The sequence below is a fragment of the Choloepus didactylus genome, chromosome 27 (genome assembly GCF_015220235.1).
Source record: "Choloepus didactylus isolate mChoDid1 chromosome 27, mChoDid1.pri, whole genome shotgun sequence".
NCBI classification, from domain to species: Eukaryota; Metazoa; Chordata; class Mammalia; order Pilosa; family Megalonychidae; genus Choloepus; species Choloepus didactylus.
In genome coordinates this window covers 17,203,023-17,230,156 of record NC_051333.1, presented here as the reverse complement: position 1 = coordinate 17,230,156, position 27,134 = coordinate 17,203,023, and the positions used below count along the sequence as shown (strand labels likewise).

The following is a 27,134-nucleotide window of genomic DNA, read 5'->3' as shown; positions in this document are numbered from 1 at the left end:
CAGTGGTGAGGGGAAATTCTCCCAGTGGGCAGAACTTTGAGCAGCGCACTTGCTTGTTCACTTTGCTTGGAAGGAGAACTGGCCAGAGGTGCATTTGTATACTGATTGCTGGGCTGTTGCTAATGGTTTGGCTGAATGGTCAGGGACTTGGAAGCAACATTATTGGAAGATTGGTGACAAAGAAGTCTGGGGAAGGGGTATGTGGATAGAGCTTTCTGAGTGGGCAAAAAACATGAAGCATGAAGATATTTGTGTCCCATGTGAATGCTCACCAGAGAGGGTGACTTCAGCAGAAGAAGATTTTAATAACCAAGTAGATAAAATTACCTGTTAGGTGGATACCAATCAGCCTCTTTCCCCAGCAACTCCTATCATTGCCCAATGGGCTCAGGAGAAAAGTGGTCATGGTGATAGGGATGGAGATTATGCATGGGCTCAGCAACGTGGACTTCCACTCACCAAGGCTGACCTGGCCACAGCCACTGCTGAGTGCCCAATCTGCAAGCAGCAGAGACCCACACTCAGTCCCCAATATGGCACCATTCCTCAAGGTGATCAGCCTGCTACCTGGTAGCAGGTTGATTACGTTGGACCATTTCCATCATGGAAGGGACAGTGATTTGTCCTTGCTGGAATAGACACATACTCCAGATATGGGTTTGCCTTCTCTGCACAATATACTTCTGCCAAAACTACCATCCATAGACTTACAGAATGCTTATCCACTGTCATGGTATTCCACACAGCATTGCTTCTGACCAAGGAATCCACTTCACAGCAAATGAAGTGAGGGAATGGGCACATGCTCATGGAATTCTCTGGTCTTACCATGTTCCCCATCATCCAGAGGTAGCTGGGTTGGTAGAACAATGGAATGGCCTGTTGAAGACTCAATTAAAACACCAACCAGGTGGCAATACCTTGCAGGGCTGGGGCAGTGTTCTCCAGGAGGCTGTGTATGCTCTGAATCAGTGTCCACTCTATGGTGCTGTTTCTCCCATAGCCAGGATCCATGGGTCCAGGAATCAAGGGGTGGAAACAGGAGTAGCACCACTCACTATCACTCCTAATGATCCACTAGGTAAATTTTTGCTTCCTGTCCCTGCAAGCTAAAGCTCTGCTGGTCTACAAGTCTTTGTTCCAAAAGGAGGAGTGCTTCTGCCAGGAAACACAACAATAATCCCATTGAACTGGAAGTTAAGACTGCCACCTGGCTACTTTGGGCTTCTTATGCCTCTGAATTAACAGGCGAGTAAGGGGATTAGTGTACTGGCTGGGATGATTGATCCTGACTATCAAGGGGGAAATAGCACTGCAACTACACAATGGAAGTAAAGAAGAGTTTTCCTGGAATACAGGAGATCCCCTAGGGCATCTCTTAGTGCTACCATGCCCTGTGATTAAAGTCAATGGAAAACTGCAACAACCCAATCCAGGCAGGACTACCAATGGCCAAGAAACTTCAGGAATGAAGGTTTGGTCACCCCACCAGGCAAAGAACCACAGCCAGCTGAAGTACTTGCTGAGGGTAAAGGGAACACGGGATGGGTAGTGGAAGAAGGTAGTGATAAATATGAACTATGGCCACATGACCAGTTACAGAAATAAGGAATATGATGGCATGAATATTTCCTCCTTGTTTTGTTATGAGTATGTTTGTATTTGTCTGTAAAGCAAATATTTTTGCTTTCTTCTCTGTCTTATCCCCTTATCATATGGCATAAGCTCTACTGTTCATTTTGCTGTATTTAAGCTAAAGGAAATCAATTTTAAGAGTTAATGTCACCCAAGGACTTGCACCCTATTCTGGAGAGATTTAGTGCATTTCCAGTTGTACGCTGCACTGTGGTGTATTGTTAGGTGAAATATACTTCTGTTATTCTCTACTTAGAGATAAAGTATAGTTTTAGGTGATATGTATAACTGCCATGTTGACAAGGGGTGGACTGTGATGGTTAAGTTCATGTGTCAACTTGGCCAGGTAATGGTACCCAGCTGTCTGGTCAAGCAAACACTGGCCTAAACATTGCTTCAAGGACATTTGTGGCTGGTTAATAAACCAACAGGCTAGTTTATTAAATCATCAGTCAATTGGCTGCAGTTGTGACTGATGACTCAACAGAGGGTGTGTTTTCCACAATGAGAGAATGCAGTTGGCTGGATTTAATCTAATAAATCATTTGAAGACTTTTAAGCGAGACAGATACAGGACCTTCACTTCTTCTTCAGCTGACCAGTGAAGCATTTCCTGAAGAGTTTGTCAAAGTTGCCAGTTCTTTTTCCTGAGGAATTCATCAAACACGTTCATTGACATTCCCAGTTCATTTCCTGAGGAGTTCATCAAAGTTGCCAGTTCATTTCCTGTGGAGTTCATCGAACACCTTCATTGGACTTGCCAGTTTGCTGACTGCCCTACAGAATTTGGACTCGTGCATACCCACAGTTGTGTGACTCACTCTTATAAATCTTATATTCATAGATATCTCCCATTGATTCTGTTTCCCTAGAGAATCCTAACTAATAGACTGACTAAGTGGGATTTATTCCAGGTTTGCAAGCTTGGTTCAACACAAGAAAGTCAATTAATGTAATTCACCATTTCAATAAATCAAAGTGGAAGAAACACATGATCATCTTGATTGATGCAGAAAAGGCATTTGACAAAATTCAGCATCTTTTCAGGATGAAAACTCTCAAAAGGGTAGGAATAGAAGGGAACTTTATCAGTATGATAGAGGCAATATATGAAAAACCAACAGCTAACATCATACTCAATGGGGAAAGACTGTAAGCTTTCCCTCTAAGATCATGAACAAGACAGGGATGCCCAGTGTCACCATTGTTATTCAACATTGTGCTGGAAGTTGTAGTTAGAGCAATTAGGCAAGAAAAAGAAATCAAAGTCATCCAAATTGGAGAGAAAGAAGTAAAACTTTCACTGTTTGCAGACGACATGATCCCCTATATAGAAAATCCCAAAAATCTACAGAAAACTACCAGAGCTAATAAATAAATACAGCAGAGTGGCAGGGTACAAGATCAGCATGCAAAATTCGTAGTGTTCCTCTACACCAATAATGTGCAACAGGAGAAGGAAATCAAGAAAAAAATTCCACTTACAAGAGCAACCAAAGAATCAAGTATTTAGGAATAAGCCTAATCAAGGCCAGAAAAGAACTATGCATAGAAAACTACAAAAACTGAAAAGAAATCAAATAGGACCTAAAAAGTAGGAGAACATGCCGTCTTCATGTGTTGGAAGACTAAATATCATTAAGATGTCAGTTCTACCTAAACTGGTTTATAGATTCCAATGCAATAACAAATAAAATCCCAACAACTTACTTTGCAGAAATAGAAAAAAGAATAACAAAATTTGTTTGGAAGGGTAGGGTGTTCTGAATAGCCAAAAATATTTTAAGAAAGAGGAGCAAAGTAGGAGGTCTCACACTACCTGACTTAAATCATACGACAAAGCTACAGTGGACAAAAGAGCACGGAACTGGCATAAGGATAGATATACCGACTAATGGAATTGAACTGAGTGTTCAGAAATAGACCCTCTCATCTACTGACAATTGATCTTTGATAAGGCAGTCAAGCCAACACAATTGGAACAGAGCAGCCTCTTCAATAAGTGGTGTTTGGAGAACTGGATATCCATATCCAAAAGAATGAAAGATGATTCCTATCTCACATCTTATACAAAAATTAACTCAAAATGGATAAAAGACATATTTTTAGTGCTAAGACCATAAGACTTTCAGAAGAAAATGTAGGGAAATATCTTAACTATCTTGTGATAGGAGGTGATTTCCTTGACCTTACACCCAAAGCACGAGCATTGAAAGAAGGAATAGACAAATGGGGTCATCTCAAAATTAAACACTTTTGTGCATCAAAGTACTTTGTCAGAAAAGTAAAATGGCATCATACACAATGGGAGACAATATTTGGAAACCGTATATCAGATAATTGTTTAATATCCAGAATATATAAAGAGATCCTACAAATCAACAACAGGAAGACAACCCAATTAAAAATGGGGAAAAGAGAGAGACAGACACTTTTCTGAAGAGGAAGTACAACTGGTGAAAAAAAAACATATGAAAAGGTGCTCAGTTTCACTGGCTATTAGGGAAATGCAAATCAAAACCACAATGGGATATCATCTCACCCATTAGAATGGCCATTATATAAAAAAAAAAAAAACAAAAAACAGAAAATTACAAGTGCTGGAGAGGATGTGGAGAAGGAGGCAAACTTATTCATTTTGGGGGGGGGGGAGTGTAGAATGGTGTAGCCACTCTGGAAAGAAGTGTGGCAGTTCTTCAGAAAGCTAAGTATAGAATTACCACATGAGCTAGCAATTCCATTAATAGGTATACTCTTATAGGGACTGAAAAATGAGACACAAATGGGCATTTGTAAACTGATGTTTATAGCAGCATTATTTATGATTGCCAAGAGATGGGAACAGCTTAAGTGTCCATGGTTGGACAAGTGGATAAAAAAACTGTGTTATATACACACAGTGGAATATTATGCAGCTGTGAGACAGAACAAAGACACAGAACATGTAATAATATGGATGAACCTTGAAGACATTTTGTTGAGCAAAGTTAGCCAGAAACATGAGAAATATTTTATGTTCTCACTAATATGAACTAAAAGTAATGAGCAAACTTTGAGAGTTAAAGCTGAGAACACAAGTTATTAGAAGATAGAAAGAGGGTAGAGATTGGGCATTTGATGCTGAAGGAGTATAGAGTGTTCAACAGGATTGATTGCATAGATCCAGAAATGGATAGCACAGTAGTGTGTGATGCTAGCACAATATTGTAGGAGCACTAAATGATGTCTGTGAGTAAAGTTGAAAGAGGAGGGCTAGGGTCATGCAATAGCACCAGAAGGAAAGGTAAAAAATTAAGACTGTGACTGTATAACTTAGTGAAACCTAGAGGATCAATGATGGTGACTGTTCCAGTTTGCTAATGCTGCCACTATGCAAAACACCAGAAATGGACTGGCTTTTATAACGGGTTTATTTGGTTACAAAATTACAGTCTTAAGGCCATAAAGTGACCAAGGTAAGGCATCAGCAGTAGGGTACCTTCACTGAAGGATGGCTGATGGCATCCAGAAAACCTCTGTTAGCCAGGAAGGCATGTGACTGGCATCTGCTTGCTCCCAGGCTGCATTTCAAAATGTCATGTCAGCTTTCAGTGGTAATCTTCAAAATGTCTGAGTTCCAGCAGGGAGCTCCTTCTGTCTGAGCTCTTATATAGAATTCAATGATTAAATCAAGACTCATGTTCAATGGGCAGGGCCACACCTCCATGGAAATAATCTAATCGAAGGTGTTACCCACAGTTGGGTGGGTCACATCTCCATGGAAACAATCTAATCCAAAGATTCCAACCTAATCAATGCTAATATGTCTGCCCCCATAAGATTACATCAAATAACATGGTGTTTTGGGGGACATAATACATCCAAATGGCACAGTGACTAAATGCAGAGAAAAATGTTTTTACATGGGGGTGAACAAATGAATGTCAACCTTGCAAGGTATTGAAAAAGGGATGGTATTGGAGAAAATATAATCAATGCAAAATGGAGTCTCTTGTTAACAGTAACATTGTAATATGCCTCCATTAAATGTAACAAAGGCAATATACCAAAGCTAAATGTCTATGAGAGGGGGACGTAAGAGATGGGTATAGGAGTTTTCACAGTGCTGTTGTTATCTGACTTAATTTTTTTTTCTTTTATATTTTTTATCATTCTTTTATAAAAAATTTTAGGTGTAATGAATATGTTCAAGTGCTTATTTTGGTGATGAATACACAACTATATGATGATACTGTGAACACTTGATTGTACACTGGATGATTTTATTGTATGTGAATATACTTCTATAAAATTGCAGGGAAAATATAAACAGAGGGATACAAATGCTGGAGAAAATGTGGGAGAGAGGACTGTCCCTACTCACTGTTGGTGGGGAAGTAGAATGGTGTAGCCTATCTGCAGGACAGTGCAGTGGTTCCACAAGAAGCTAAGTATGTGGGTGCCATAAGGTCCTGCAGTCTCACTATGGGATATATACTTGGAAGATCTGAGAGCAGGGACATGAATGGACATTTGCACACTGGTGCTTATGGTGGCAGTATCATGATTTGCCATGGATAGGGGTGACCTAAGGGTACACTGGCTAATTAATGGAATGGTGAACCGTGGTGTGTGCATGTAATAGAATATGGAGAAGCTGCAAGAAGGAATGAAGTTGTGAGACACACAGCTAAGTGAATAGATCTTGAGGACAGCATTTTTTTTGTGTGTGAGAAAATACCATATATTTTGTAGAGCTCTCAGACACGTGTCACAAGACACATGTCCAAGATGTCATGTAGTAAAGAACACTATTTAGTTTAACCCAGAGGCAGTGTAGCTTATCTAACCTTTTCCAGAGGAACATCTGTCAATATCCTGTGGAATCTGTGGAGCATATTTGGAAAATGTACTTTACTTGAAAATATATTGAACTAGGAGTATGGAGATCTGAGTTCTCATTTCAGCTAAAATCTCATGATTTGAGATGTCACATCTCCTCTCTGGGCCCTAGTTTCCTCATAAATGATATCAAGGAATTGGAATTGATGATTTATCTTTTAAAATGCATTCAAGCTTTTCTTGAGGGCAGCATTTTGAATCAAGTGTGTCAGAAATGAAAAGACAGACATTATAATGCCTCACTAATATGGACTACCTATAATGTGTCAAGTCTGAGAATGGTCCCTAAATTGTAAGTTTTACAGCGGTTACATGCATTCCTGAGTTGTAATGGTTTTCTCCAAATTTTGAAATGCTAAGTCCTTTGTGTATAATCGCTGGAACTTTGGGTATCTGTGAAACACCTGAAATTCAGAGCTAGAGCTCAACAGCTATGTATGGCAGTATTACCTCATAAAGCAACTTTTAAAAATGCTAAAAAGGAGTTCAGAGTTCAATTAGAGATATGAATGAAGTGGATCTGGTTAGTAAGAAGGCAAATCAGGCCAAAGGGTAAAGGATGATATTGACCATGTTTCAAAATGTCAGATTCTGTGTGAGACCAAGGAAAGAGATGCTTATTTGGTGCAGGGTCTATATTTTCTGTAGTACACTAAATAATTTAACTTGTATGGAACTTTGAATAGGAAGTGAGATCTGGTAGGTTTCTAAAGGTTAGTGTGAAATCCTGATACATCCCAAAGTAATTTTGGCAAAGAATAAAAATGTATTTGCAGGCTCTCCCGGAGTAACTGGGGGGGAAATGAAGAAATGTTGGACTTCCCCGCCTGGATTTTTACTGACATTCTCACAAACATTGAGGACTAACAATTTAGTGGGCTGAGCTCTCAAACTTGGGGCTTGCCCTCATGAAGCTTGTTACTGCAAAGGAGAGGCTGAGCCTACTTACAATTGTGCCTAAATGTCTTCTCCAGAGAACCTCTTTGTTGTTCATATGTGACCCTCTCTCTCTCTCTCTCTAAGCCCACTCAGCAAGTTAATGCACTGTCCACCTCCCTATGTGGCACATGTCTCCCAGGGGTGTAAATCTCCCTGGCAATGCAGGACATGACTCCTGGGGATGAGCCTGGACCCAGCATCATGGGATTGAGAAAATCTTCTTGATCAAAAGGGGGAAGTGAAATGAAACACAATAAAAGTTCAGTGGCTGAGAGATTTCAAATGGAGAGGTCCCACTTGAGGGCATTATTATGCACTATATAGATATTCCTTTTTAGTTTTTAGTGTATTGGAATAGCCAGAAGGAAATACCTGAACCTGTTGAACTGTAACCCAGTAGACTTGATTCTTGAAAGCTATATATATATAACTTGATTCTTAAAGTTGTATGACTCTATATCTATGTAGCCTACATGGTATGACTGTGTGATTGTGAAAACCTTGTGGCTCGCCCTCCCTTTATCCAGTGTATGGACAGATGAGTAGAAAAATAGGGAAAAAAATTAAATGAAAAATAGTGTGGAATGGGGTGGTGGTAGAATACTTTTTTTGTTTGTTTTACTTTCATTTTTATTCTTTTTATTTTGGGGGGTAAGGAAAATTGTCAAAAATTGATATGGTGAATGCGTCACTATATGAGGGTACTATGAACAGTTGATTGTACACTGTGAAAGATTGTCTGGCATGTGAGTACACCTCAGCAAAACTGAATTTTACAAAAAGAGACTTATACACTATGATCTAGTGGGATTTATCCCTACTATGCAAGGGTGGTTCAACATAAGAAAATCAGTTAATGGAATATGCCACCTTAACACAACAAAGAATAAAAACCACATGATCATCTCAATTGATGCAGAAAAGGCATTTGACAAAATACAGCACCACTTCTTGATTAAAACACCTAGAATACTAGGAATAGAAGAAAACCTCCTCAATGTGATAAAGGGCTTATATGAAAAACCCACAGCTAACATTCCAATTAATGGTAAAAGACTGAAAGCTTTCCCTCTAAAATCAGGAATAAGACAAGGATGCCCACTGCCACTACTGTTATTCAGCATTGAACTGGAAGTTCTTATCAGAGCAATCAGGCAAGGAAAAGAAAAAAGGCATCCAAATTGGAAAGGAAGCAGTAAAACTTTTGCTATGTGTATATGATATGATTCTACATACAGAAAATCCTGAAAAATTTACAGCAAATCTCCTAGAGCTAATAAATGAATTCAGCAAAGTGGGAAGTACAAGATCTTCCCCTAAAAATCAGCAGTATTTTTATACACAGCAGTTGACAGTTGGAGGAAGATATCAATAAAAAAAATTCCCTTCACAATAGCAACTAAAATAATCAAATATCTAGGCATAAATCTTTCCATGGTGTAAAGCACTCAAACACATAAAACTACAAAACCTCACTAAAAGAAATCAATGACCTAAATAATTGTTCCATGTTCATGGTTTGGAAGACAAAATTTTAAGATGTCAATCCTACCCAAAGCAATTTATAGATTCAATGTAATTCCAATCAAAATTTAAGCAACCTTCTTTGCAAAAATGGAAAATCCAATCATCAAATTTATATGGAAGGGTAAGGGACCCCAAATAGTTAAAGACATCTTGAAAAAGGAAAAATTGGAGAATTCATACTTCCTAATCTGAAAACTTATTTAGAAGCCACAGTTATCAAAACAGCATGATACTGGCACAAGGGTAGACATATAGATAGGTAGAATCAAACTGAGAGCTCAGAAACCAACCCTCACATTTATGGCCAACTGATTTTTGACAAGGCAGCAAAGACCACTCAATTGGGAGAGAATAGCCTCTTCAACAAATGGTGCTAGGAAAACTGGATCTCCATTAGCAAAAAAGAGAAACAGGACCCCTAAGCCTCACCATTTACAAAAATCAACTCAAAATTGATAAAAGACCTAAATATGAGAGCCAGAGCTATAAAACTTCTAGAAGAAAATGTAGCATAGCATCTTCAGGACCTTGTGTTAGGCAATGGTTTCCTAGACTTCATACCCAAAGCACAAGCAACAAAAGAAAAAAGGCAAATAGGACCTCATCGAATTAAAAAAAATTTGCACCTCAAGAGACTTTATCATGAAAGCAAAATGGTAACTTACACAATGGGAAATAATATTCGGAAACCACAAATCCAATAAAGGTTTAATATGCAACAATATATCAAGAAATCCTTAAATTTAACAACAAAAAAAGACAAATTTCAATTTTTAAAGTGGGAAAAATATGGTCCTGCAACCCTGTTATTGGGTATATACTTGGAAGAACTGAGAGCAGGGACATGAATGGACATTGCATTCTGGAGTTTATGGTGGCAGTATTCAAGGTTCACAATGGATGGAGGTGACCTAAGGGTACATCAACTGATAAATGGAATGGTGAACTGTGGTGTATACATTCAACGAAATACTGAACAGTGGTAAGAAGAAATGAAGTTGTGAGATATGCACTTACGTGAGTGGACCTTGAGGACAGTATGTTGGGCGAAATAAGCCAGAATCAAAAAGACAAACATTATAATGCCTCACTAATAGGGACTGACTATAATGTGCAAACTCCGAGAGTTGAATCTGAGAGCATAGATATCAGGGGAAGGCTTACAGTAAAGGTTCCTAGATTCTAAGTTCTTATAGCTGTCACATCTATTCATGAGTTGTAATGGCTATTCTTAAGTTCTGAGATGATGAGCTGTTTGTGTATAACCTGGTCAGCCCCTGGATCTTCAGGTATCTGTGTGATACCTGAGACTCAGAGCCAGAGTTCAGCAGCTAGGAATGTCAGTATTGCCCCATACAGGAAATGTTAAAGAGGCTGAAAAAGAGATGAGACTTTAATTAGAGATATGAACAAAAGGACTTGGTTAGGACTTAGGTAAACCAGACTAAAGGGAATAGGATGATATTGACTGTTGTAAAACTTTAAGTCCTATGTGAGACCAAAGGAATTGATGTTTATTTGGTAGAAAATCTATATTTTCTGTAGCACGCTATATAATTTAACTTGTATGGTCTGTTTATTCAAATACCATGATTACATGGAAACTTTAATAGTTGGTGAGATCTGGTTGGTTTGTACAGGTTAACATGAAGCCACAACACATCCCAGAGTAATCTGAGCAGAGAATAAAAATGTATTTGCAAAGCCCCCTTGAAGGACTGGGAAAAAATTGGAAATATTAAACTTCCTCACCTGGGGACTTCCTGATATTCTCACAAGCATTGGGGACTACCATTGTAGTAGACCAAGCCTTCAATCTTGGGGCTTGCCTTTATGAAGCTTGTTACTTCAAAGGAGAGGCTTAAATCTACTTATAATTGTGCCTAAGAATCATCTCTCCCCACAGAGAACCTCTTCCATTGCTCAGATGTGGCCTTTTTCTAAGCCAACTAAGCAGGTAATCTCACTGCCTTCCCCCCTGTGTGGGACATGACTTCCAGGGGTGTAAATATCCCTGGCCACATGGGATAGACATGACTGCCGGGGATGAGCTTGGACCAAGCATTATGGGATTGAGAAAGCCTTCTTGACCAAAAGGGGGAAGAGAAATGAAACAAAATTAAGTTTCAGTGACGAGAGATTTCAAATGGAGTTGAAAGGTCATTCTGAAGGTTATTCTTATGAATTTTTAGATATCCCTTTTTAGTTATTAGTGCATTAGAATAGCTAGAAGGAAATACCTGGAACTGTTGAACTGTAATCCAGTATCCTTGATTCTTGAAGATGATTGTATAACTATATAGCTTATACGGTGTGACCGTGTGATTGTGAAAACATTGTGACTCACACTCCCTTTATCTAGTATATAGACAGATGAGTAGGAAAAGGGGGGACATAAAGTAAATGAATAAGGGAGTGGGGGGAAGGATCATGAGATGTTTTGGGTGTTCTTTCATACTTTTACTTTTATTATTTTCATTTTTATTTCTTGGAGTAATGTTCTAAAAAGTGATTGTGGTGATGAAATGCACAACTATATGATGATAATGTGAACAACTGTACACTTTGGGTGATCGTATGGTATGTGAATATATCACAACAAAATTGCATTTTAAAACATGGGCAAAAGACTTGAATAGACATTTCTCCAAAGAAGATATATAAATGACTAGAAAGCACATGAAAATATGCTCAACATCATTAGCCATCTGGGAAATGCAAATCAAAACTACAATGAGAAACAATTTCATACCCATTAGAATGACTGGTATTTAAAAAAACAGAAAATAACAAGGTGTAGAGAAGATGTGCAGAAATGGGAATTCTCACTCATTGCTGGTGGCAATGTAAAATGGTGTAGCCACTGTGGAAGACAGTTTGGCAATTCCTTAGAAAGCTAAGTATAGAACTACCATACAATCTGGCTACCCCTCTACTTGGTATATACTCAAAAGAATTTAAAGCAGGGACTCGAACAGATATTTGCACACCAATGTTCATAGTAGTATTATTTACAATTGCTAAAAGATGGAAGCAACCCAAGTGTCCATCACCCAATGAATGGATAAATAAAATGTGGCATATACATACAATGGAATATTATTCCTCTGTAAAAAGGAACAGTCCTGATAGATGTAACAATATGGGTGCCTTGAAGACATCATGTTGAGTGACATAAGCCAGACACAAAAGGACAGATATTGTATAATGTCACTGATATGAAACAATTAGAATAAGCAAACTTACAGTCAGAATCTAGAATATAGGTTACCAGGAGATGGGGTGGGGATAGGGAATGGGAAATTAAGGCTTAAAATGCACAGCATTCCTATTTGGAATGATGAAAATGTTTTGGTAACAGATGGTCCTGATAGTAATACAACATTTTGAATGTAATTAACAGCCCTGAATGCAATTAAAGCTGGAAATGTTAGATTGTATATATTGTAACAGAATAAAAAATTTTAAAAATGGAATGAGGAAATTCTTCATGTATGAGGGTATCTTGTTGATGATTGTGCTTTCCAAAAATATATGGCCACATAAATATATCCCATCCTATTTGGTTTTCTAACAACCAGAACCTCCTCCCATTAACAAGTGAGTGCCTGAACCAAAAGAGAATGGCAAACATTGAGGCTATGTGACTTCCAAAGCTAGGCATGGAAATATCTTTATTTTACAAAGATGCCCACCACAATATATCATACTCCATAAGCTTTTCTTACAATGTGAACCGTCTTCCACTGAGGTGTGAATGATATGCACTTCCACCCTTTTTGGGGGGGATATTCATTCTTAGGACCCAGATGTGAAGCTGTTGACCTTGCTTTTATCACGTCATAAGAACACTGAAGTTATCAGAATACATCTCAATAAATGATATTATCTAAAGCTAATCCCTCCATCCATTAAATCCTAGCCCTCATCTGCATAGTCGTTGCTCCAGCAAAACTCCCGTCCTACACCATGATTTTTTCCCTATGAAGTCATTCTGATCAAAATTGCTATTATTTCTTACATCCTGAAAACACACAACTTCTATCCCCCCACCTAAATATTAAAAAAAAAAAAAAGATTTGCTTCATTTGGCAGCAAAATGCCTCCAAGGAGTTGCCTTTACATTCACTGTCTCCATTTTGAATCCTATCAGGCATTTACTCCCACTGCTCCAAAAACAAAAAAACCTATTATTCTCAGGGTCATCAGTGACTTTGATATTGCTTGATACAATAGCCAATTCTCAATCCTCAGTGGAGGATTGTTGTTTCTCCCATTTCCTTTTAAATGGTATTTTTAAAACATGTATGTTCTAATACACTGTGCAATTTATTATTATTCTATCTCCTCTTGCTAGCATTGTTCACAGATATATCACAAATACCTAGGATAGTGCCAGGAATGTGGTAAACACTCAATAAATGACTAATTTCAGAACAGGTTTGGGTAGGGTAGCATATTACCGCCTTTATATGATTGGGCAATGGTCTCGTTTCTTGTTCAAATTGCCTCTTTACAGCACCACAAATGCTTTCAGTTAAGGTCAGAGAATCACTTTGGCCTTTTCAATCTCACAAGTTTCAAAATTTATGAAACTTAACAGTCAACCTGGATTGCACACCTGCTAAGAGATAACATCCCCTAAAAAGCAATATTGCTTTCAATCTCTGCTAGTGGCCTAGCTAACTCTACACTGAATTAATCTTTTTCAGAGGACATTACTGAAAGCAGCAAGAAACATCTAATTCAACAGCAACATTCTGAATCACTCTGACCATTTCTCCTTATATTACAGCCTTAGGTGCTGGCACAAGGTCTTAAAAAATAGAGTGGCAAAAAGTCTGACCAAATGTCCTGCCTCTAAAATCAAGAATCCAGTTTTCTAGCCTGAGGTGGGAGAGCCTCATTGCCACATTTGAGTTTTTTTACCCACAGCACCCCACTTCTTCTTCTTAAAAATTTTCATTTAATGTCAATAACAGAGAACTACAATAGCAGCAACAAATAAGGTTTATTTTAATTTTATACAAAGACATACAGGAGGTAGGCAGACCATAGGTGGTATGGCTGTTCTACAAAATCAGCAGGTTTGCAGACTACTTCTGTATTTCTGTTCCACCATCCCTAATACCCAGCTGCCATTCTCAAAGTCTCCATAGGACTGCTGGAGCTTCAACTCAGATGTCAACGTGGGGACAGGGTGGGAATGGGGGTGGGAAGAGGAGAGGTAAAAAGGGTTTCCTAAATATCCTAACCATACAATTACCACTTCCATCTCACTGACCTGCAAGGAAGGCTGAGTTTTGCAGCCCAGAACTGTGTTGCTAAAAAAGGGAAAATGAATTTGGGGTAGGGGAATAGCAGTCTTTGATGCAGGTTCTCATAATTTTTCATTTCAAAACAGTCTGCAATGTCAGTTTTTATTTTCAGTTTAAATCAAAAGGTATACATTCAAGCTTGTTAATATTTTCTAGTGGAGAGATTTATTTTGGTTATTTTCTTCATTTGTAAATGTTTTTGATCTGTGGTCATAGATGGTAAGAAATATGAGTTTTTGGACTTTGTTACAAATTACTTCACACCTTTCCCAAAGTCTCTTAACAGCTGGGCTCAACAATCTACTCAATAAATCCACAGGGGTTCTTTCCAGTATGAATTTTCTCTTATAGCACATGGAATGAGATCAGAATGAATGCTTTCTCTTATTTATTACAGCATACAGTCTTCTTGCCAAATAGTCTGGGAAGTAGGTTAATGAAAGATTACTCAATATTCATTATGCTCATAGTGTCCTCTGGTCATGCAAATTCTCTAAAGTAACAATGATAATGATGGCTAATATTTCTGATAATGCTATATTCAAGGCACTGTTCTAAGAGCTTTAGTGTAATAACTCATTTAATACTTCCAGGAAACTTATAAGGAAACTATTTAGGACTATATTACAAATGATTAAGCCAAAGCAGAGGTTGATTATCATAAATATTATAAAAGAAATTAACTGATAGAACCAAAATGACATTGAAGACGTATGCTATGGCTAAAAACTTTCCTACACTTAGAGAATTATTCCCTATTACAATTTGCTAAAGTTTCTTACGTTTTCAGTAATGATAGAAGGGTTTTCTACATGAATTAACATTATCTTTCCCCCATGTAAAAACTGTGATGCTGAGCTTTATGAGGCAAATGTACTCCCAAACTCATATTTTTAACATTTCTTTGAAGATAATGAATAAGCAGTCAGAGAAGGCCCTCCACATTAATCAGAGTCAAATAATTCATATATAAACTTGTGAGCCATGACTAAAGTCAATTCCACATTCCTTAAATTCAAAAGATTGCTCACTGATGTGCATCCTCTGATGTTGTGTTAGTTGTGAGCCACGAGTAAATGCCTTCCCACATTCCTTACATTGATACGGTTTCTCACCAGTGTGAACTCTCTGATGTCGAGAAAGATGTGAGCTTTGAGTAAAGGCTTTTCTACATTCTTTGCATTCATAAGGCTTCTCACCAGTATGAATTCTCTGATGTAGAGTAAGTTGAGAGCCATGACTAAAGGCCTTTCCACATTCCTTGCATTCATAGGGTTTTTCTCCAGTGTGAATTCGCTTGTGTTGAGTAAGTTGTGAACCACGAATAAAGGCCTTCCCACATTCCTTACATTGATAAGGTTTCTCACCAGTATGAATTCTTTGATGTTGAATAAGTAGTAAGCCACGAGCAAAGGCCCTCCCACATTCATTACATACATATGGTTTCTCGCCAGTATGAAGTCTCTGATGTTGAGACAGATGGGAACTCTGGGTAAAGGCCATTCTACATTCTTTACATTCATAGGGTTTCTCACCAGTATGGATTCTCTGATGCTGAGTAAGCTGTGAGCCACGAATAAAAGACTTCCCACATTCTTTACATTCATAGGGTTTCTCACCAGTATGAATTCTCTCATGTTGAGTAAGTTCTGAGCCACGACTAAAGGTTTTCCCACATTCTTTACATCCATATGGTTTCTCACCAGTGTGAATCTTCTGATGTCGTGTAAGGAGTGAGCCACGATTAAAGGCCTTTCCACATTCCTTACATTGATAGGGTTTCTCACCGGTATGAATTCTCTGGTGTTGAGTAAGTTGTGAGCCATGACTAAAGGTCTTTCCACACTCCTTACATTCATAGGGCTTCTCATTGGTATGAATTCTCTGGTGTTGAGTAAGTTGTGAGCCACGGATAAAAGCCTTCCCACATTCTTCACATTTATATGGTTTTTCACCAGTATGAATCCTCTGATGTTGCATAAGTAATGAGCCCCGAATAAAGGCCTTTCCACATTCCATACATTCATATGGTTTCTCCCCATTATGAATTTTCTGGTGCTGAGAAAGCTGTGAGCCACAAATAAAAGCTTTCCCACATTCCTTACATTCATAGGGTTTCTCACCAGTATGAATTCTTTTATGTAGAATAAGTTGTGAAAGCTGAGTGAAAACCTTTCTACATTCTTTACATTCATAGAGTTTCTCACCAGTATGAAGTCTCTGGTGCAGAGTAAGTTGTGAGTTCTGAGTAAAGGCCTTCCCACATTCTTTACATTCATAAGGTTTTTCACCAGTATGAACTTTTTGATGTCGAGTGAGTTGCGAACTACGAATAAAGGCTTTCCCACATTCTTCACATTTATATGGTTTTTCACCAGTATGAATTCTATGATGTAAAATAAGTTGTGAGCTTTGAGTAAAGGCCTTCCCACATTCCTTGCATGCATAGGGTTTCTCACCAGTATGAAGTCTCTGATGAAGAATGAGCTGTGAATCTCGACTAAAGGCCTTTCCACATTGCTTACATTCATAGGGCTTTTCTCCAGTATGAATACTCTGATGTTGACTAAGGTGTGAGGCTCGTCTGAAGGCCTTCCCACATTCCTTGCATTTATAAGGTTTCTCAGTAGACTGACATCTTGGGTGTTGAGAAAAGTAAGTATGCTGGTTGAAAATGGACATTTTTTCATGTGTGATCATCCCCTCACTGAAATATTCCTTCTGATTTTCTTGTTTCCTCCCCACCCTGCTTTTGACTTCCAAATAATCTCTGGAATTGGACTCCTTAAGATGACAGCTTTCAAGCCTGAAAGACATTTCACATAGGGATAATTCTGTTTCATAAGTGTCCTTTCTTAGAATTAAGTCATTTCTTGCAGTTCTTGAAAGCAAGTCTGAAAGATAAGAGAAAATCAAACATTTCTGATATTGATTCAGGAGAAATAAAACTTCTATAGTAGAAAAAAGAAATAACAGGAAAATAATACCCATAATAAATAAAAGGCTTACATCAGAGTTTTTCAAATATTATTTACTATGACTCATAGTAATACCTTCTACAACACCTACTCTGTTTTCTATTCTATTCTATATGATTCTAGTCTTTTCTATTTTCTCTCTTTCATACACAAACACACACACAGAATCAAAACCCAATAAGCTGATCTCATTGTAATGTGTTGCTATTTAGAGTTTGAAAAAATATTAGGTTAAAACGATCTCATACATTAACATGTAAGAAGGGCGTGGGAGAGATCTGAGAATAATGAAAACTCACCTAAGAAGTTAAGGGAAGAGATTAAGAAAACTTTTAAGGTCAGTGATTCTCAGATTTTGGTGGGGATCAAAATCACCTGGAGAGCTTGCTAAATTTAAAGATGCCTAGATATTCCCCCCAGACTTACTGGATATGAATCCAATGAATCAGGAAAAGAGCATGGAGAGCTTTGGTTTTAATACTTTCTACCAACTAATTCTAATTCATACTAATATCAAGATTTGCTATTTCTGCTAAAAACTTAACAGCTTCCAAATTACTTAGAATAAAATCCAAACTCCGTTCCCTGACTTCGACAAAACCCTCCTGGGTCTGTTTGGTCCCTGCCTATATATCTGATTTTCCCCATAAGCCATTCTTGGCATTGCTCACTATTTTACAAATATCCTATCTTCTTTTCAGCTCTAAGAAAGTCACAGGTCTTTTTCAACCGCAGGCTCTTCTATCTCTTTCGACTGCTTGGTATGAGACACTTTTTGCAAACTGGCTGTTTCTCAATGTTCATATCTCAGTTTTAAATGTCAGTTGCTGAATCTGAAACATCCATTTCTGGTAGCAGAATAACAGGTAATTTAGACCAACTTTCTTACTGAGAACAATTACACAAATAGGACCAAATATAAAAAGTACCAGACTGAAGGCATAAAGAGTTGGTGGACCAAGAGTTAAAAATATGAAAGAGATGAACACAGCATTTGGGAACATTTTTCCCCGTAGGGATGTCTTCTCATCCTAGAAAAGGCAAATGAAAGGCAAAGAAACTAAGCAGCATTTTTGACAGTTTTATAGGGCTTGTCAATAAGAACTGGAGACCAGGGTATACCATAAGCACTATCCTTTGGGTTGGAAGTCCTTAGAGCTATAGCAAGGAGTACGAGTGAAACAGTAGACCAGCCTGGGCAGGGTCTGAATCCTGTCTCTGAATCATTCAAACCTAGAAATCTGGATTAAGGTGATTGTCATAAGCAAACTTAAATCTTCATTAGAGATGTATAACATATTCCAAGGCTTCAAATTATTTTTGTATCTTAAAAATTATATATATAATAAAATATAGCCAGATAAATGAAGGTACAAAAAATAACTGAAAAACAGGAGGAAAAAACCAGACAACAGAAACAGAGCTAGAAAGGCTCAAGTCATGTATCCACCACAAGAGTAATGATACTGCTTCCTATATACCACCCATGGTTATCTTCTTTAGCTCTCTCTACTCTTTCCAACTAAGACACTAAGTTGCTTTTGTTTGTCTTTACATCACAGCACGTTTTGTTCCTTCATGCTCTATCTCACACCTTCATTTCCTTACCCCTTGTATCCAAGGTCAAATCTATTTGTTCATTCTGGAAGAAAAGCTTTATCGTCTCCCAGGTGCCGCTACAGGTATAAAATATAATGAAAGGCTTCTGTAATCCTGAGTTACTGGGGATGTTGGAGAGCAACAGGTAACTATCTAATATAGGAAAGGAGTTTGGAGTGACAAAGTGCCAGGATTTATGTTGGATAAAGGCTTGTTTGATGGAAAGAATATAACCAATGACAATGCAGATTAAGAATGGCAATGCAGATCAAGAAACAGAAGTCAAAATATCTCACACTGCTGCTTGGAATGAAAAATTGTATAACCACTGTTAAAAAGAGTCTGGTAGTTTCTTATAAAATTAAACTTACACTTAGCACATGACCTAGCAATCAATACTCCTAGGTCTTTATATTTATGTTCAGACAAAAATCTGTACACCAAAGACTATAACAACTTTACTCATAATTGCCCCAAACTGAAACAAACCAGGTGCCCTTTATTGGGTAGATGAATCACTAAACTTTTGTACATTCCATACAATGGACTTCTACACAACAAAGAGGAATGAATTACTGATTCATGCAACAACTTAGACAGATATTAAATGTACTGTGCTAAGTGAAAATAGCAAGATCCAAAAGCCTACAGAAACTTGATACCATTTATATGACATTCTGGAAAAGGCAGAACTCTACAGATGGAAAATAGACCAGTGGCTTCCATAAGCAGATGGTGGGGTGAGGGACTAACAACAAAGGGGTGCATGACATTTGAGGGGTAACAACTGTTGAGTATTATGACTGTGACAGTAGGTATACTTAAAGATGATTGGTATATCATATTTCTTGAAAAACACCAACAAAAGCTGTATAAAATATGAATAAATCTTAAAGTAAGGAATATCTAGGGTGGCCATAATGAAGTGGGATCCAGATACTAGAAAGGTGAACACACTCTAACGCCACAGCTACCACTGGGCCAACTGCTGCCTTCAACTGCCTAAACGTTTGCATTTTAATGGTCTGACAAAATCCAGAAGAAAAGCCCTTGGGTCCACAAAAGGTCAGGATTAGAACTGAACCGCTTTACAAAATTGGAAACATCTAAGGCCAACATTTCAGGGAAAGGAAAACAAAATCCATCTAACCTCAGATGAAAATGACAAGAAACATTTCAGTCTTGGCCATTTTAAGGAATTTGAATTTTACTCTGAGATGAAGAGCCATTGGAGGGTTGTTAGAAGAAGCACGACAAGATCTGACTTACATTTTAAAAATGAATCATTCTGGTTGTTTTGTTAAAAAAAAAACAGATGACTAGAAATAGCAAATTTACAGAGATAAGTAGATTAGAGGTTACTGGGATAAAGGAGGAGGGAAGGGGGAATGTATGTCTGGGGGTGAAAAAAAAACAACAGATGGTAAGAAGAAGAGAACAGAAACAAGATGTAAAGAAGTTAGTTCAGACCAGATGATTATGGAGGAAGGGGTGGAGGAAGTGTGAGAAGTCACTGGATTCTTGATATATTTTGAAGGCATATTGAAGGGGATTTGCTAATGGATTGGATGTGTAATACAAGAGAGGAAAGTCAAAGATGACTCCAAGTGTTTTGCCTGACCACCAGAATGGAAGTGCTGCTTAAGGAAAAAAACACTGAAAAGTGCAGATTTGAAGAGAATAACAAGAGCTGGGTTTGAACTTTTATATGTCCTAGTGAAGGTGCTGAGAAGACAGGTATAAATACAAGTATGAGACTAAGAGTGGATATTTGGATTAGTGATATAAATTTGGGTGTCACTATCAAATAGATAACATAAACCATGAGAGTTGATGAGATCAATCATGCAGTGTCTTTGGATAGAGAAGGGAAGGGAAGAAAAGGGAATTTTGAAGATTAAGCCCTATAGCACTTTAACATTAAGAAGTAGAGTAGATAAGAAGCTAGCAAAGAAAATAAGGATGGACCCAAGGTAGGAGAAAAATTAAGAGTGTATGGAATCCAAGAGCCAACTGAAGAAACTGTTTTAAGGAGGAATAGTTAATTGTGTCAAATGCTGAGAGGTGAAGTAAATGGCGACTTCAAATTTAACAAAGACTTTAACAATATGGAAGTAATCTCCACAAGAATAATTTTAGTGGATTAATAGGGGCAAGTCTTGATTAAAGGAGATGAAAGAGGATGGGAGATCTGGATATAGGGAGGAGCATGGAGAATTTTTTTGAGTTTTGTTTTAATAAGTAGCTGAGAAATGGGGCCCTTTCTGGAAGATGATACGTGTGAAGAGATTTCTTTGTTTCCACTTCATTGTGGCCCCCCTGGATATTCTTTACTTTTTAAAGCTTGGTCATACTTTAAATGGATGTGTTTCATATTTTATCCAACATTTCTTGGTATTTTTCAGTTTTCAACATTTCAGAATTACAGTATGGAATCCTGTGGTTTTCTTTTTATGTCTTTCTGTAAAGTTTCACTGTTTTTGTATATATCTTGTTAAATAACTTCCTCAGTATTTCATTAATTGTATTGATATTATGAATAGGAATTTTTTCTATGACATTTTCTAAATATTTAATATGAAGTCTATGTGTATATGTATGTGTTTGTCAAAGTACTGATTTGTGTAAGTTCATAAGAAATAAAAAGAAATATTTAACAGGTTTTCAGCAGATAACAATGGGTTCTCGGTAGACAATTTTGCTTTCTACATATAACGTTTTATCTCTTTTCTATTTATATGATTTAAAAAAAAAAACTATACTTGATCAGACCTCTAGCATAATATGAAGATAGTTGACACCCTTGTCTTTTTTTCCAACTTTATTGGGATTCTAATTTTTAAATATTAATGTTTCTATAGGTTTCTTGAAGATACACTTAATTAGGTTAAGGAAGAACCACTCTAGGATTACAGAGTTTACAATGAGGGTTTTGAAATAAATGAAAATTTTTTTTGTGTTACTAAATTACTTTTTTATCCTCTGATCTTTTCATGTAGTAAAATAGATTTTCTGACATGGAACTAACTATTCCAACATTTGTGGGATAAACTTTACTTGATCATGATGTGTTATTCCTTAAATATACAGCTAGATTCTATGTTAACATTTTCCTTTTAAATTTTACCCATGTTCATTCATGAGATTGGCTTAGTTTTCTTGAGCTCTCTAATTTTGTTATCTGCATTAATTTAGCTTTGTAAAATGACTTGGGTAGATTTCCACACTTTTACATGTTTGAAAACAATTATGTATGAATGAAACAATGTATTATTTAATGGTGTGATTTTGCCAGTAATACCATCAGTCATCAGTACCTGTTGCTTTTTGGGAGTACAGAAGAACTAAAATTAAAAATTATTTGTAGTTATTGGCATAGATTCAGATTTTCTATATCTTCATGGGTCATTATAGTTATTTTCATCTATTTATTCTAGTTTTTCTAATTTACTGGTGTAATTTGCATAAAGGTTTTTCTCATAAATATTTTTAAACTATTTATTGTTTATATTCTTTTCTTCATTTTCCTTTCCAATGTTTTGAACTTGTGCCAAACCTGATTTTTTCCCTACATGTCAAATTTTTATAGGGTTTATTGGTATTTTCTAAGAATTGACTTTTAGTTTTATAACCATTTCTATTCTTTTTAAATCCTAGTTTATTATTTTTCTGATTTTTAAATTATTTTTTGTTTTGCTTTCTTCCCTCTCTCTCTTGAGTGGAAATCTTAATCCCCTTGTTTTAAATTATTTGTTTTCTAATACACACATTTAAGACTAAGTTTTCTCTCAGTACAATTTTGGCTGAATTCCATGGGATTTCACAAAGTTGCTCTTGGAATTTAGCTCTATAGGGTTTGTAAGTTTCATTTTATTTCCACTTAGTAACTTAATTCCAAGATTACATATGTATTTTTTGTTTTTGTTTTTAATTTCTAATTTTTATGCTAATATGGTAATTAATAATAACATATAATATTGGTTTTATCTGTCTCCCTAACATATTAGTAAAGTTCCAGCCTTTGTCCTTATTTATTTTGTTTATATTACTGTCCTCTGTTATCATCATGAATTTACCAATTTTTCTTTGAATAATGCTTAGCTAATTGCCTTGAGCTGATTTCACTGAAAAAATGGAAGCAATCAGAAGAGAACTTCCACAAGCTCCTGCTACCTTGTCAACTACCTACTACCATCTATACTCATATTCTGCCTCTTTTCCTGTTTTGATGAATGAACTTTCTGTGCCTCTATCTAAGGGCAATACTTCCACTTGGGTACTAAATTCCAGCCCTTCTCACCTACTTAAGGATACTGTTGGAGAAATTGCCCTTTTTGTCTCTGGCAGCATTCAACAAACATGCTGTAATTCTCCCATCTTAAAAAGAAGCCAAAAAGAAAACAAGAAAAACAAGGCCTTAAGTCCACAAAAGGTCAGGTATTGGAATTAAACCTTGTCACAAAATTGGAACCATCCAAGGCCTAAAATACAGAGAAAGGAAAAATCTTCTATCTGACCACAAAGGAAAACAACAAGAAATGGTTCAGTCTTGGTCTGGACTCTTAACAAAAAGAACAAAACAATCCTAACAATAATTCATTATTACATAAGAATCCCCATGCATGCAAGAAAAAACACAATTAGACTGGTTCCCCTTAAAATGGAATCGTTGAATAACACACATAAGCGCTTGAAATATATGAAAATATAAAATATATAATCAAAACCACAAGAAAGGGACTATATAGAAACAAAAACAAATAAAAAAAAGAAAACAAACAAGAAAAATTTGGGGGATGAAGAAAACCAAACTTCTGGAAAAGAAACAATATAATCCATTAAATTTAAATTTTAAAAGAAAATATCTTAAAAGCATGGGAGGAAATACACGTTACTTACAAAAGGAACCATAAAGAGGTTGCAGACTTCTCAAAAGCAACAATAGAAGCTGGGAGACAGTGGAATAATGTCTTCAGAGTGCTGAGAAAAAAAATAATTGTCAATACAGAATTTTACATCTACTTAAATCATCTGGTATGAATGAAAGTGAAACAGGGATACTTTCCAACAACAAAAACTAAAATTGAGAGCATTTACTAGCAATAGACCTTCATTAATATATTTCAGGAAAATAAATTGATCCCAGAAGGAAAGAGCTGATGGAAGAGAATAGTGTGCAAACCAAAGGATAATCTTTTAAATTTAAGCAAATAATGTCATTATAACAACAACAACAAAAAATGACCATGTGGGGTTTAAAAGAAAACAGAATCAGATAATGATATCAGATAACAATAATGTATTAGATAGGAGGAGTCATCAAATTTAAAGCATTCTGAGAGTCTTGTTCTGAGATAAGGTGCACATTAACTTTAGACTTGTTAAATTAAGTATGTGTTTGTTAAGTGACATCAACAGAATGATTACGATTAAAGGACCAGGCAGGCAGAAATACCCCCAAAATATTTAAATTCACCAGTAATCAAAGACATATGTTATTCCATTTTTTATCTACAGATTGACAAAGATATTTCCAAGTGACAATATCTAGTGTTGGTAAAAGTACAGAAAAGGAGCACAGTAATACACAGGGTGGTACACTCCTTATAAGAAGTTTGTGACAATCAAATAAATATCTCACAAAGAGATGTCAATCTCCCATGTCTCTATGAAACTCAACTTCCTGCCACAACACCTACCAATTTATTTCATGGTAGACACTACTTTGTATCTGTGTTTTTAACTTGTTGGTCATGAAATCCTTGAGGGGCCATATCATATACTTTGTAAAGCTTCTGCAAAACCATATGCAAACCAAATATTCTATGTGGGATGAACAAATGCAATGTTGCATTAAATTTGTACAAGTTTTCAAACTCTATTAAAATGAATAAAACCTACATAATTGCATTCGCTTCAAAAAGAAGTGCACATGATAAAGAGTTAAAGATAACCATTACAAGTATAAAATAGTGTATGTCTTCCAATCCAAACAAGGGGGAAAAATGGAGTTTAAAACCCAACTGCATCTATCCCAAATAAGGAAAGATATTAAAAAGGGAAGTAGAAAAATAAAAAGAGTAAACAAAAGCCTTAAAGAATGAAAAATAAATCCAAATATATTGGCAATAACAATTAAATAGAGTGAGTACAAATCTAAAAAATAGGTTCTCAGATAACCATATCGTGGTGGGTTACCATATGTCTCTGAATATTTGAACAACACGGGGAGATTAAAAAATAATAATGCCCATGTCTCATCCCAGAGATTGTGATTTAATTGGTTTGAGATGTAGCCTGGGCTTTGGAATTTTTAAAAAGATCCCCTTCTCCAGTTATTTCTAAAGTGCAAACAAATTTGGAAACCACTCCCACATTGTTTTCCCAAGTAGTTATACCAGTTAATACTGCCATTAGTTGGGTATAGAAAATTAAAAACCAACAACAGAGCTATACTGAGATATATATACTTACAGTTAACTCATTTAAAGCATACAATTCCTTAGTTTTTAGGCATTCCGAGTTGTTTAACAATCACCACAATCCAATTTTATAACATTTTTATCACCAAAAAATAACCCTGTGCCTAATAGCAGTCACTCTCCATTTCCCACTCGTTCCCAGCCCTAGGCAACCAGCATTTTATTTTCTATCTCTATAGCTTTGCCTATTCTGGACATTTCACATAAATAGAATCATACAATATGTAGCTTTTTGTGTTTGGTTTCTTTCACTCAGCATGATGAGATGAACTCAAGGTTCATCCATGTTTTAGCATGTATCAGAAATTCACTCCTTTTATTGCTGAATAATATTCCATTTAAGGATATACCATATTTTATTTATCCATTCATCAGTCAGTGGGCATCTGGGTTCTTTCCACTTTATGCCTATTTTGAGTAATGTGGCTTAGAGCTCTTTTGCCTCCAAATGTTACTGATACTTGGTATTGTCAGGGTTAATTTTTGTCAATTTAGGGAGTGTAAAATAACTATCTCATTGTGGCTTTAATTTGCATTGATTGCTGTTGAGGTTAAGCATCTTTGTAAGTTTATCGGCTATTTGCAATGCTTTCTTGAACTGCCTATAAATGACTTTTGCTCATTTTTTCAATTGGATTATTTATCGTTTTCTTATCAAAGTCTAGAAACATTTAATGTATTCTGGATACTAATTGTTGGCTATATGTGTTGTATCTTTTCACTGATTCATGGCTTGACATTTTAACTTTATTTATGGTGTCTTTGATAAAGAGAACAATTATTACATGGTAATATTTATCAATCTTCCATCCTTAGAACACTGTTTTAAGAAATCTTTCCTTATACCAGTTGTAAAGATAGTCTCGTATATAGTCTAAAAGTGTCACCTTTTACATTTCAGTAAAATACATACTTGTAATGATGTTAGAATACAAAATCTTTTTTAATATAATTCATTACAGATAACCAACATCTTACAACCTTCTATTGGATACTCCTTCCTTTCCCCAATGATCCACAGTATCATCTCTCATAAGTCAAGTTTTCATAAATGTAGAGATTTGCTTCTGGATTGTCTTTCTTTCACTGATCAATATATCTGTCCTTGTATCAATACAACACTTTGTCAAGTATAATAGCTGTATACTATAATTATGTCTTATACACAGGTCTTCCCCACCTTATTCCTTTAGGAGAAGTAATCTCTGGGTCTTTTTTTGTTGTTGTAGCTGTTTGCTTTTTACTTCATTTCCTATTAATTGCTGAGGTACAGATATACAATTGATCTCTGCATATAGTTCTTATATCTGGGCTCTTGCTGGTTTTATTAATTTTAATAATTTGTAGATTCTTTTGGATTTTCTACATAGTCAAAGATATCATTTGTGAAAAATGTTTTTCTTCTTTTGTTTCTTCATTCTGCTTCTTCAGTCATTCTTTCCATTCAATTACTCTGCTTTTATTTCTCCTTCTTGTCATGGTATGCTTACTAACACTCCCTTATAATGTTGAATATAATCAGTAATAGTGGGCATTCTTGTCTTGTTACTGGTTTTAATACGAATGTCTAACATTTTCACACTGAAATGAAAAAGTCTGCTCAAGATTTTTGAAAGATGTGTTCAAGAGTTCCCTTCTCTTCCTAGTTTACTGTAAGTTTAAATTTAATGGTTATTATATCATCCAATGTTTTCTCTGTATCTATTGTGATGATTACAAGGTTTTTCTCTATTAAACTGTAAATGTTGTGAATTACTTATATAGATTTAGTAACG

The 27,134-nt window shown here is 36.3% G+C and overlaps 1 protein-coding gene across 3 annotated transcripts in view; it reads right to left on the bottom strand.

Annotated features, from left to right (window-relative positions):
- Window positions 1-13,982: 13,982 nt before the first annotated feature.
- The window catches only part of ZNF420 (zinc finger protein 420), a 29,223-nt gene continuing 16,071 nt past the window's right edge, over window positions 13,983-27,134 (bottom strand). For 2 of the 3 annotated variants that reach the window (XM_037820216.1, XM_037820214.1), the window contains one exon: window positions 13,983-17,194. In XM_037820216.1, the coding sequence (XP_037676144.1) occupies window positions 15,264-17,117 (1,854 nt within the window). In that variant the 5' untranslated portion in view covers window positions 17,118-17,194 and the 3' untranslated portion in view covers window positions 13,983-15,263. Of the gene's footprint in view, window positions 17,195-23,776; window positions 23,858-27,134 lie in introns of all 3 variants that reach the window. The other variant, XM_037820215.1, reaches the window with a different exon arrangement.